The 12,305-nt window shown below is 53.1% G+C and overlaps 1 protein-coding gene across 1 annotated transcript in view; it reads right to left on the bottom strand.

Annotated features, from left to right (window-relative positions):
• NUP160 (nucleoporin 160kDa) overlaps positions 1-12,305 on the bottom strand; it is a gene marked incomplete at both ends in the record, with an annotated part of 19,554 nt that overhangs the window by 3,360 nt on the left and 3,889 nt on the right. Inside the window, 15 exons of the mRNA XM_010161261.1 lie at positions 47-116; positions 849-1,008; positions 2,423-2,493; positions 2,790-2,923; positions 4,216-4,376; positions 4,483-4,598; positions 5,214-5,379; positions 6,889-6,988; positions 7,115-7,285; positions 8,083-8,166; positions 9,039-9,107; positions 9,551-9,635; positions 10,436-10,533; positions 10,738-10,815; positions 12,028-12,186. Coding sequence (XP_010159563.1) covers positions 47-116; positions 849-1,008; positions 2,423-2,493; positions 2,790-2,923; positions 4,216-4,376; positions 4,483-4,598; positions 5,214-5,379; positions 6,889-6,988; positions 7,115-7,285; positions 8,083-8,166; positions 9,039-9,107; positions 9,551-9,635; positions 10,436-10,533; positions 10,738-10,815; positions 12,028-12,186 — 1,722 coding nt within the window. The remainder of the gene's footprint in view (positions 1-46; positions 117-848; positions 1,009-2,422; positions 2,494-2,789; positions 2,924-4,215; positions 4,377-4,482; positions 4,599-5,213; positions 5,380-6,888; positions 6,989-7,114; positions 7,286-8,082; positions 8,167-9,038; positions 9,108-9,550; positions 9,636-10,435; positions 10,534-10,737; positions 10,816-12,027; positions 12,187-12,305) is intronic.

Here is a 12,305-nt window from a genome sequence, read left to right as displayed (position 1 = left end):
CTGCTCTTACCCTTGGCTCCCGCGAGAGCTGGCGCGAAGCACTCACCTGCAGCTGGATGTACTGACAGCTCCCCATCAGGCACTCGGGGAGGAGGAACCCGGGATTGCTGGGCCATCTGAGCACAGGAGGTTAAGGAACAGGGGACAATCCCGGCCGGAGAGCCCGGAGAGCTATGGAAGTCGTTAAGGAACAGGGGACAATCCCGGCCAGAGAGCCATGGAAGTCAGCATGCCTCTCGCCTTCAGTTTGTGGGGGGAGAGAAGATTAAGCTGCTCTTTCTACAAGTCATTCTTCTGTAAGAAGATTTATCCATATTAGAACAAAACCATTAGTACATCTAATCCACAACTGCCCAAATCTTGTTACCCTTCAAATCTCCCCGCATCGCACCTGGCCAAGAGTTGCTAAAGCTCAGGGGCTTAGAGTAAAAAACCACCCTCAAATCCTTTATTGTGCACCCAAACAGGACGGATTCTGTGAAATCTTAAAACACACCCCCAAATCCCATTAACACCAACAACAGTCACTTGTTCAGGAGACTCGTCTAGGAAATTTGGGTGTGGAAAACATTGATTTTTGGAACTGCACAAGGGCTTAGTTTGGAATTCAGCAGCAGAGATGGCCAAGTTATGACCCTCGAGCACTCTGAGCCCACCGCCCTACCCCTCTGCTAGCCCCAACCCTCCTCCCACAGACCCAACGCTCCCGGCCTCAGCACCGGGACACAACACGCTGCCTCCGTGCGATCTCACGGCAAGGGGGAGCACGCTCCGGCTCTGCTGCATCATATGGAAACTCCCCCCTGGGTTACGTGAGCCCCTCACAGCGGGTTTACAGCCAAGGATACAGGAGCGGCAGAAAATCCGCCACTATTGCAGTCACGAGCTGGGGCCAGTTCAAACTCGTTTCGGCCAAAGAGGCATTCGGTTGCAAGAAGAGTCGAGATATGATGTGCCTTCTGGCCACTTCATGGAAAAACAGCTCCACGATCGTCTGAGGGCTGGATACTGGAAATACAAGTTAAGGGAATACTGAGAAGAGAGCCGGCGGCAGATATCCCAGGATTTCTACACGGCGCTCTGCCTGTCGGCCCAAACAGCACAGATGAACTCGGGGCAAAGCAGCGAGCACGGTCAATACTCCAGCTTGTCGGGTTTGCGTTTCTCCCGCCGTCTGGTTAAGTCAGAGAGAGGAGCAGGAGATCAAAGAGCCACGTACCGCGAGGTTCGTTAACCACAACTCAATTATAACACTAAACAAAGGGCCGTGCTCTCTCTCCAGCTGCAGTTTCCAGCACGAGTGTTCCGCAGGGCTGAGGGAGTGCGGATTGGGCTCACGTGGCTCTGTCCAAATGCCTCCCCGCTCGCTCCAGCACCCTAAGCAGCCCAATCGCCCCGCAGCTCAGACCTCTCCCCAAGCTGCCGCCTCCCTGCCGTCTTCCCTGCGTCTCACATATTTTTTCCCCTGAAGCAGTGGCCAAACGGGACTTTTCTCACGAGTGGGCCAAGAAATAACACACGACACGGGCGCGCAAAGGCTGTTTTCAATATCGCTTTCACGCGCCGACATTTACGGCGAGGCAACCGCCCCCTGGGCCGAGACTCTCGTTCCGGGAAGATCGCCGCCTGCTTACGAAGAGCACGGACACCCCAGGCTCATCAGCAAGAGGAGGAAATTCTTCCCACAGCCCATTACGTGTGGCACTGCTGCTTGTCACTGATTTTCTCAGCTCCCTCCGAAGCGTCTCAGCCTCGAAGCGCCACACAGACAAGTTAGAGCAGGCCCCTACCTGCACATTTCCTCCCCTACGCCGCTCACTCTCCTAACCACTTCAAGGAACGCATCCTCCTAATTAAGTTGCCTTATATTCTCCCCCACTAGGATTCCTCCCCCAGGGCAGCAACCCAAAACATGCGTAGCAGGACTTCTAAATGCGAACAAGTCATCAGCTGCCACTTTCCCCTCCAGGTCCTGGCTGTGAGCAGCGCTGGCGTAAAAACTGCAAAGTGTTGGAAGCATGTTTTGGGGAAATATTTCTACATACTCGCTTCCCTGAGCTCCTGCTCACCGTGGGATAAAGGCCAGAGAGCAGACAGACCTGATCTGACCTGCTACAGCCACTGTCACAGACAGGAGCAAGAGGTGAGCTTGGCTGCCAGGACCAGAATTAATAACGTTCGGCTGAGCAAGGCCTTCCCATCCTCCTCAGACCGAGAAGATGATCCACATCACCAGTCTGAGCCCGAAGCGACCAGATACACTGGTTTTGTTGTTATTTTTTGGTGGATGTCACGACAAACACCTCACTCAACCACGCGCCGCGTTCGCTCACTGCGCGAAGCGTTTCCCTCGGGCGGCAGAGACGCAGAGCCGAGGGGTAAATACCAGAACCCGAGCGCCGATGAACCGCAGGCGTCTTACCTAGTTTATGGGGCGTTAGAACAGTGGTGTCTGCTAACTCCAACACAGAGAGATGCTGCAGGTTCGATTCCCTAGAGAAGAAAAAGCCGTTGGCGAGGAGACAACAAAACGCCTCCCGCTTTAATTGTGCTCATTGTTCAACTCGAACAACTCCTACGGCTGCAAAAGGCAGCAGCGCACAGAACAGCGAGACCTCACACAGCAGAATGTCAGCTCAAACCATGGAAGGAAACAAAACCACAACCCTCCCCGGCACAACCTGACTCCGAGAGCGATACTCCCACAGCAACCACCAGCTTTTCATGCCAGGAAGAGCATTTCATGTGAACCTGCAATCAAAGATGGAACGAGCGCGGTGGAGACTTACAGCGTGTCGACGGGGACGTCTGAGGCCAGGCATTGGCTCGCCCACCTGATCACGTAGTAGGACAGCAGCAGGGGAGAGGTGCGGTGCAGCAGGTCCTGCTGAGACTGTAAGAGCTGTCCCCCTTCAAAAACCATCTGCAAGCAAAGCACAGAGGTTGGCACACTGAGAGGCCAAGCCCAGAAAGCAATGGCAGGACAAGGGCAAGCAGTGAGGTTTGTATCCATCCTACAAACACCATGGTGGGCAACAGCCCGGCAGTTAACTCAACCCACCCAGGAGACCAACAAGACTCTTGCACGTGCCAGAATAACCCAGTCACAAATTACAGCGTCACCTCAGCACCAAGGAAGGGCGAGTTAACTATTCCAGTGGCCCAGACCCCATGGGAAAAGCTTAGCAAGCAAAGCTCTGTGCACACCGAGTGCTTCTCTAGCCTGCAAACAGCGGCAACCTGCCGGGACACCGGCAAAAAGGTGCTTTGTGCTGCTGCAACGGTGCCACCGAGAGTGAAATCACAGCTTCGCCACAAAGATCACCTCAGGGCCCAGTCCTGCTGCCTGGGAATTGCATCCCTGTGTGCTCCAGGCAAGAGCAGCACGGCTGGGCGACACGGGAACAAAAGCAGTTCACACTTGTGAAGGGCACAAGCACGTCAAGGTGGCAAAGCAGCCGTTGTCGTCAAGCAAGCATCAGGTCACATGCCTCGTGAGAGCCTGGCACCTGAAGGGCACCTTGCAACGTCCTTTAAACGCTCCTAGGGCAACCTTATCCAGGAGAAAGGGATTTCTTTTCAACTAAGAAGCTACTGCAGTAGCGTTTTCAAGTAAATAATATCGGTTCAAACAACGTTCTGCTTGCTGAGGACTTGTCCCACACCCCTGCATCCACCCAAACCATCAGCCCCATTCTTCACGCAGCCACAGGGCCAACAGGATGGACCCAGCCCACGGCCACAAACCCAGCTGCCATCACGGCTGGTGACACTGGCTGGAGCCACCCCGCAGCAGCTGAAACCGGAGTCCCCGGGTAAACGCTGCCGCACGCCACGCTGACGGAGAACAAGGCTGCACCCGTGCGCGTGCTGGGCTGCGCAGCGGCTTGGGAGGGATGGGGAGCTGAGGGGAGAACCGTACGTGCTTGGGCAGCACGGGGAGGCTGGAAATGATGCCCTCCACCCGCAAAGAGAGTTCTGCTTCCTGGATGCTCAGCATGGAAAGAGGGAGTTGGGGTGTGAGCACAGCGCTCCGCTGCTTTGCTTAGGATGACAAAAGCAGCTGGAGGAGAGAACAGGGCTCGCCCGAGCCTCGGGCTGGTTCAAACAGCCTCCAGTGTTTTGTGGGAAGAGACAGAGCTCAGTCTGGCATCAGCAGAACCCCAGATCCCGAAGTTCAAAGAGCGTAGCAGTAGCTCCAAGGGCTGTACTCACAGGATCTCCGAGCCGCAGCAACAGCTGTTGGAGGATCAACAGGTCCCGACAGATCAGGAAACGGATGGTGGCAATCTTACCTACCCCGCAGCAAACCACGCTGACAGCGGTACCACTGCTGTACAGCTGGGCGAGGTTCATGCGCACATTCAGGTGATGAGCTGAAAGACAAAAATCCCGGGAGATAAGGAGAGGAACCAGACCAACGAGAACACCCGCCCATCTGCCGCTCTGCCAGCCCAAACGCGCTGCTGGAAGAGCCTTCACCTCTCTCCATGTCAGCATCCGTCTCGTAGTCCATTTCGCGGATGAGCACTCCAATGGCATGGATGGGGTTTCTGACCTCCTGCAGTTTGCTCTGTATTTCTTCCATCACGTTTTCCCTGCAAAGAAAAGATAATAATAATCAGTAACTTGAGGTTTAAACTCAAGAGGGCTCTCTTTCCTCCCTTCCTGATCCTCCCTGGAAGGGAGAGTATGGGATCAGCCTGGACATTCTTGATGGGAATCCTCTTCCAACTTGGAGTTTTATTACAGTGCCTGCAGGGACCAGTCTATTTAATCCACTCCCCCAGGCTACCAGGAAATAGCAGTCAGATGGCTGGCATTCCACAGGGGGGAAGGATTTCAGGAGGTTAGCATAGTAACTGCATGGCTTGACCAAGGCTCTGACCTCTGCCAAACATCTACAGGCACTTTCTGCGCTGCAAGGATCACCTAGTAGGATTTCGTTCCTCTTCTGCTCTCTTTCCCACCTGAGAATCCCCAAAATGTCTTTTCAGGATGGCCCCAGGCAACACCAGATGGAGGTTCTGAACGGAGGACCCAGCTAACATCACCAAAACCCATGGTCCCAATCTGAGAGGACCTTGGAAAAGTCTCCTGCAGCACTGGGAGAGCCCACACATCCCGAACGGGCTTTGATGCCCGTCAAGGAGAGCTCCAGGCAATGCCTGCTCAGCCATCCCTGCCAGGAAGGTGCAAAAACATCTCCTTACGTGTCGCTAGCTATCAAGTCCTCCAGGATCTGCTCTGCAGCCTTTTCTGGAGGCTGGAGACGGGAGCAAGCCATTTCCATTATGAATGCCATTTCCATGGAAACTGAGTCTCCAATCAGTCGAAGGCACTGGACAAGACAGACAACATCACGAGAGATCTCCAAATCTGCAATGAAAGAATCTAACTGTATATTTACAAGAGATTTCAAAGGGAAGGCGGGAACCATTAAAAAACCAGTAAGTTCAGGTCCTATCACAGCAGCAGGCTCAGTCCCGCACATCACACTGACCCTTCCCTGTTAGCCACGAGACCGAATTCAACCTTAGGAGTCGACAAGGGAAAGATTTGGGCAAGTGGAAAAAAAACCCAAAATACAGAGGCAACAATCAATGAAATTCCCTCCGAGGAATATTCTCCAGCCAGAGGTTGAAAGGAAGTAATTAGTGCAGCATTAAGAGCAAATAAAACCCCAGAGCGAGGGGCTTGGCTAGCTTCGCTCTGCCGAGCGGAACGCACTCCTTAGACCCCTGCCTCTCACTGCCGAGAGCGGGTTTTCCCCCTCAGAAGCGATCTGAAAAGCCAGTACTGAAGGTTTGAAGCACTGATCCTTTATATGTATGTTTTTAAAATTAAATCATGTATTTTGGGAAGTTTGGAACAGACAGGGCAGGAACGGCTAGCCTCCCAAACCCAGCCCTCCAGTTTTCCTTCCACTGGAGCCAGAAATAGCTCAACCAAACGGCTGATGATTCTTGGTTATAAAAACATTTTAAAAAATAATCACTCGAGCACGAAAGTGGAGCTTAGGTAACATTTTCCATTGCTTTTTTCTCGTGGAACGTCATTTCCTGGCCAGCAAAGCACAGAGGGCACCGTGGTGACAATGAAGGACGGGTTTTGCACGCGCTGGCATTCACCTCCCGGAGACGGGAAGCAGCAGAGTCCCTCCTCACAGCTTATATGAAAACATTTATACAAGAACATGCCACTAAAAATGAAGTTTGCAGAACCAGGCTGTTGAGATGGTGAAAGGATCACAAGTTTCCTCCACGGCTGTGATCTTGGAAAGGAGTTTACTCCATCAGCAGGACACAGAGCAGGGGATTTTATGCAAGAGAACCACCTGCAGAGTCAAGGGGAGGCCTCGCGGCTCTCGGTGGGGGTGGCGAAGCTGAGCAAGCACCCAGCTGAGGTCACATTAAGCGGGGTTCATGCTGGGGGGGTCACCCACGTGCTCAGAAACACATGCTGCTGCATCCCGTTCTCCCCTCCAGGACCAGGGACCTGCCAGCACACTACAGAGCGCCACTGGCAGGCCTGTCCCAGAGAGCGGGCACGAGGAGGGCACCAGTTAACCTGCGAGAGTTTCTAAGGCTACGAGGGGAAAGGATCTGTGGATGCAGGTCCTTGTCACACAGCCTGCAATCTAAGATTCTTCCTTTTTAAGGTGTGTGAACTGAGTCACGACAGCCTTGATGCCATTTTCTAATCCCTAGTGTGAGCATGACGGGAGGTTTCACTCCCTACGGATGCCAAACTAAGAAAACTCTCTCCGTGTGGGTCATTAAGGAGCACTTCAAGAGGCCTCTATGGAAACTCCTGCATCCCACTGCCTACAGCTTCCCTGCTGTGCAGCATTCCAGCCTCCAAAGAGCTCCACGTCTCCTCACTTACCATCAAAGGCAGCAGCGTCATCCTCAGTCAGGAGATGCTCATTAGAGAGGAGATAGAGATGGTCCACCAAGGAGCAGGGCACGAGGAAAGACAGGGAGCCCTAGAAAGGTGAGAAAAACCCTTCTTTGAGCTCCCCAAATCCACCCATTCAGTCAGAAAAACTCCTCCCTGGAGATCATCACTCCAGTTGGGCAGCAGGCAACGAGCCTGCGCTGCCCAGGCTCACCTTCTTGAGCAGGCACACCATGCTGGTGTAGGGATTGAGGTGCAGGGCCAGCGGCCGCGAAAGCGCTTCTTGGTACTGAAGGCAGCAGGCGTAAAACTTGGACCAAAATTCCACCTGGAGTTGCCAAAACTCCTCCAGCGAGCACTCGTATTCCGCCAAGCTGCCCTGGAACTAGCAGGACCAAAACAGGACCTCAGATAGTGAGCACACAGGTAGTGAACGGCAGAGAGAGAAAGGGTTTGCACAGTGGTTTTGTCCCTCAAGACCCATGTGTCACCTTTATACAGTTACGGATTTATAAACACTGGTTACGATTCTCTTCCCCACCACCTTGCCCCCAAAATATGGTTTTTTCCCCCCTAGAACAGTGAATCACACAGCAAAAATCAAGGGGAACAAAGCCCACAAGAACCATTCCTCCACAACCTTGGAGAAAGGAGCACCAACGAGATCAAGAAAAAGGGCAGCACTGCAGATTGTTTCAAAATAAGCATAACTATTGCTATAGAGGATGCAAAACCACCTTTTTTGTGAACATTCTAGCAAGTCTCAGCAGCCTCAAGGACGAACCGCTGCTGGAAGGAACGCTGGCTCAGAGAATCGGGCATGTCAGCGTAAAAATCTGGAGAAGTAGGATCAAACGTGGGGAAATTCAGCCCCAAAAGGACAGCCATTAGGGTTGATCTTTCAGCTAGGTTGCCCAAGCAGGTTATCTTCCGGTGTCCAAAATCACGAGCAACAGCTCTGCGTGGTGGCATCCAGCACCCAGGCACCAGGAAAGGAGAAAGGACTCCAAAAAAGGAGAGAGAGAATGGAAAAGCCAGGTGGGGAGGATGGACATTTGTACTCTTAATAAAAATAACACAACTCCTTTGGAGAGACAAAGGACAAAACAAGGCCTGGGGTCACTTTGTGTCTTACTTAGCTTCGCTGAACCATCCAAAACATGGTGGGAGGGAAAATCTCACCTCGCTCTCCACCGCCAAGGTAACCTCTTTTTTTAACTCGTCCCACGTCAGGTCCATGTACTTCTCAGTTCCTTGGGAAAAGACCTGAAAGGCAACACAGCAAAGTTTCACTTTCAAGGAAAAGAGGCATCTCCCTGAGGTTCCAGAGGCGTAAAGCCAACACGACGGCATCATCCAGCGCTTTGCGGGGTGAAGGTATTAAAAAGCGCTGATTGTGGGGTATGTGGATGTACAGCCAGCTTCCCTCTTCCCCTGGAAATGGGGCAAGCCTCCTAGCAAGCAGTGTGTTGGGATGTAAGGAAAGTGCTGCACACCTTCCCAGCAGCTCTCTTGTTCCTTGCTCAGCACCTCCATAAGGTCACAGCACAAAGAACCAAAACAGAGTAGCGGATTTTCCCTTTTTACCCAAAAAAGGCACTGCGTGTTGCCTTGCTCTGCCCTAAGAAACGGCATGACAGTGGGCCAAGAGTTTCCATTCAGCGGGCTACGGCTGAGGAGGCCACGAAGATGACCAGAGGGCTGGAGCACCTCTGCCACGGGGACAGGCTGGGAGAGTTGGGGTGTTCAGCCTGGAGAAGGGAAGCTCCGGGGAGACCTTATTGCCTGGAGAACGGAAGGCGCCAAGGAAACCTAATTGCAGCCTTCCAGTACCTGAAGGGGCTACAAGGGTGCTGGAAGGGGACTTTTTACAAGGGACTGTAGTGACAGGACAAGGGGTAACAGGTACAAATTGAAAGCGGGGAGGTTTAGATTAGATATCAGGAAGAAGTTCTTCACGGAGAGGGTGGGAGCACTGGGACAGGTTGCCCAGAGAAGCTGTGGATGCCCCATCCCTGGGAGTGTCCAAGGCCAGGCTCATGAGGCTTGGAGCGTCCCTTCCAACCCAAACCATCCATGATTCTATCTAAACGGCCGGGAAGAGTCAGGCAGAGCGCACCAAACACCCTCTCACTAACCTGTAAAGCCTTCTGGATAGCTGCGTTTGTGAACCGGCCAGGAGTGAAGAGGTACTCCAGGTAGGTTTCCTGCAAAGAGAACAAGACAGCCATGTAGGGACACATGTGCCAGGAGAAGAGCGTTTCAAATACCGCTGCCAGTCCTTCCTCCCCTTCTCAAACTCATCACCTGGATCTGTACTTCATTGCAGCAGCACTTCACGCCCACACCCCGTCCCGACCTCTCCCCTTCCAACCCCTCAGCCGTTTGACGATGGAAACTGCTTCCTGGACCATGCAGATCACGTTTATTCATGCCTTGGCTCGAGGCTCTCCACTGACTTAAAATTCTCCTCCTCCCTCAGCTTCCGGTTCCATAAGAACGTCATGCTAACAGGGGCTAAGGCTCGTCCCCTTTCATCTGCAGTGATTTTAAGCGCGTATTGAGATCACTCGTCCGCTTGAGCCACCTTGATGCCCTCCTGTGCAGAGAAGCTTTGTTACTTCTCCTTGTTGTTTTGCAGTCGGCTCACCCTGGGGTCCTGATTGTGTCGAACCGTCACTTCTTCGTCAGGCAGCGGCTGCACAAAGACCTGGTTCCACTGACCCGCAACGTTTCTGGATGAAAAATAAACCCCAGGATCAGCTTTGCATCGCGCCGCTCCAACACGGCGCACTGGCAGCGGCCACCCGAACCAACCCTGTCCCGTTGCCCAGCCATCGCAGGCTTTACCGCGGCCCTTCGGATGTGGGACCAGCAGCTTTGACTAGCGACAAGCCCGGAGAGCTTAACGCCAGCACCCCCCAGCCTGCGCTAATGCAACGGGCTGGATTCCTTCATCCGCGTCGTTTTCTCCCTCACACGTGCTTACCAAGCAACTTTCCCACTGACCAGTAGATTCTTCTGCCTAAACTTGCACACTCACAGCATTTTTCCACCCACTATTTAACTCCCTGGGCTGGTTCTGCCCCAGGCCTGCCCTCTCAGCTTTAGGAACGATTCTTTCAGCTCACCGCTCTCCTCACAACATGATTTTTCTTGGAAGGGTTTAGAAGGAGCTGGCAGCGAAGTACAGCCTCCCCACCCCGACACGTTCACAGCAGACTCCACTCCCAGCAAGCCTGCTGCCTGGCTTTTTACATTTTTCACATTCCTGCAGCTGAGCTGTAGCTTTATTATAAAGCAGAACCCCAAAACCAAGAAAAATTCCATGTAATACGCGCTGCAGGAAAACACAGCTGTGCACGTGACACCGCAACAAACTAGGTACCGCCGCCTCTCCACGCGCTTCAGTCAGCACAACGGGACGGGGGAGTCGAGGAGCAAAATCAGTGCCTTCAGCGCGTGGGGCTGCCCCCGCAGTTTCCCCTTCCCCCCGCGAGGCTACCGATTCCAGCGCCTCAGCCCAGAAACTCACTGCTCAAAGTTGATGTATTTCACCATGGTTTCGTTCTCTTCGTTGTGCCACAGCGCCCAGATCTCAGCCGAGGTTAAGGCAAAGTCAACCAGAGTCTCCTAGGAGAGAAAGCACGTGTTTACCTTCTCAGATGCAAGTACAGCGAAGAGACGTGTGTAGTTAACAGCAGCAAAACATTCCCTCGTATTCAACTACGTTTTGGAAAGAATTCTTTATTCAGTTAAATCCCCAAGTCCAGGGCTCTGATCCCTCAGCAAGCAACCCTTCCTCTTGGTCTGGGGGAGCTGGGCCCCAGCACTCACCTGCGAGGAGAACAGGGACGAGATGTGGTCAAGGCTGTAGCGGTTGCTCTCGGTGCTCACCAGCTGGAAGACACAGAACTACAAAAACAACCTCGTAAATCATCTGCTAAACCATTAACGAGCACGTTGCGGGAAGCTCGGCTCCCCAGGCCCTCTCCTTGCCTGACGCTACAGTCAACAGACCCCTGAGGGCTGAGCGGAGCACGAACATCGCTGACTTCAGCCTTCCCAGCAAGGACACTCGTCTCTGCCTGAACCTGAAGGATTTTTAGTTGCCTTTTTAAAAGGCTAAACAGGAAAAATGGTAAAAACAACACTTTTGGGCACTGCTAGCCCAAAAGGGTGGAAAAGCCCTGAATCCTCAGGCCACATGCTGCAAACCAAGCTCTGCGTGTTCTCACCAGAGCAAGCAGAGCACCAGAGGGACAGCAGAAGCCAGGCCACGTGCTTCTACTCCATATGCGAATTCCCTGGAGAAGGGAAAGGTTAAGCTGTCCAACAGATGAGACTGCTCTGGGCCATCGCTCCTGCCCTGCTAACCTTATTATTCACTGCAAGAAGCACAAGTTGTGTAGAGTCAACGTTTGGCAACGCAGCGATGCGGCCCACATTCCCAGGAGCCCGACATACATATACCCGCAGTATTTCCATGCTTTTAGCTCCTTTTGGACCTTTCCTTTTCCCACGGCACAGATGTGCTTTCAGGATCCTACCAGAACAGGAGGTGAACAAACGAGCTAGGACTCACAGCTCAGCTTAGTCACACAGAGCTCCACTCCCAAGGCAAGAGCACACGTGTCTTGCAATGCTTTGAGAATAAAAACGTTTGTTTATTCAGAAAGTAACGTTCTCTAAAGGGTCAGACATGAAACTTCTCCCCAATTCTTGCCTTAGGGAACCAATTCCAAGAAGGAATGACCTATTTAGCAGCCTTCCAGTACTTGAAGGGGCTGACAAGAAAGCTGGGGGGGACTTTTTATAAGGGCAGGGAGTGACAGGACAAGAGGTAACGGGTTTAAACAGAAAGAGGGAGATGGAGATGGGCCATCAGGAAGGAATTCTTCCCGCAGAGGGTGGGCAGGCACTGGGACAGGTTCCCAGAGAAGCTGTGGATGCCCCATCCCTGGGAGTGTCCAAGGCCAGGCGGGATGAGGCTTGGAGCAACCTGGGCTATGGAAGGTGTCCCTGCCTATGGCAGGGGGTGGGACTGGGGGGGCTTTAAGGTCCCTTCCAACCTAAACCGTTCCATGATTTTACTGTTCAGAGCGAGGAAGTCCTGACACCCCGTACCTGTCCTTGCTTGGGCGTGTGCATGTACACACCGAGGTAAAGGCCCAGGGACTGGGAGAAGGCCAGTCGCAGTCGGTACCCAGTCCTGGCTGCAAGCCGCAGGTCCCTGCTGACCGGCATGAACTCCATCAGATCTGCAACCATCAGGCACATTTGATCCTACGCAAAACAAAGTTTGATCAGAAAAACAGCAAAGACTCAAGGCTGAGAAACTGCCCTTCTCCCACATCTTTCTCCTTGCAGCCACAGTCTGCCCAGACCTTCCCCTAAGGGATGCA

Source organism: Eurypyga helias, unplaced genomic scaffold (genome assembly GCF_000690775.1).
Source record: "Eurypyga helias isolate BGI_N326 unplaced genomic scaffold, ASM69077v1 scaffold21591, whole genome shotgun sequence".
Classification (NCBI taxonomy): Eukaryota; Metazoa; Chordata; class Aves; order Eurypygiformes; family Eurypygidae; genus Eurypyga; species Eurypyga helias.
The sequence above is the reverse complement of the archived record's forward strand: the minus strand, read 5'-3'. Positions and strand labels throughout refer to the sequence as shown.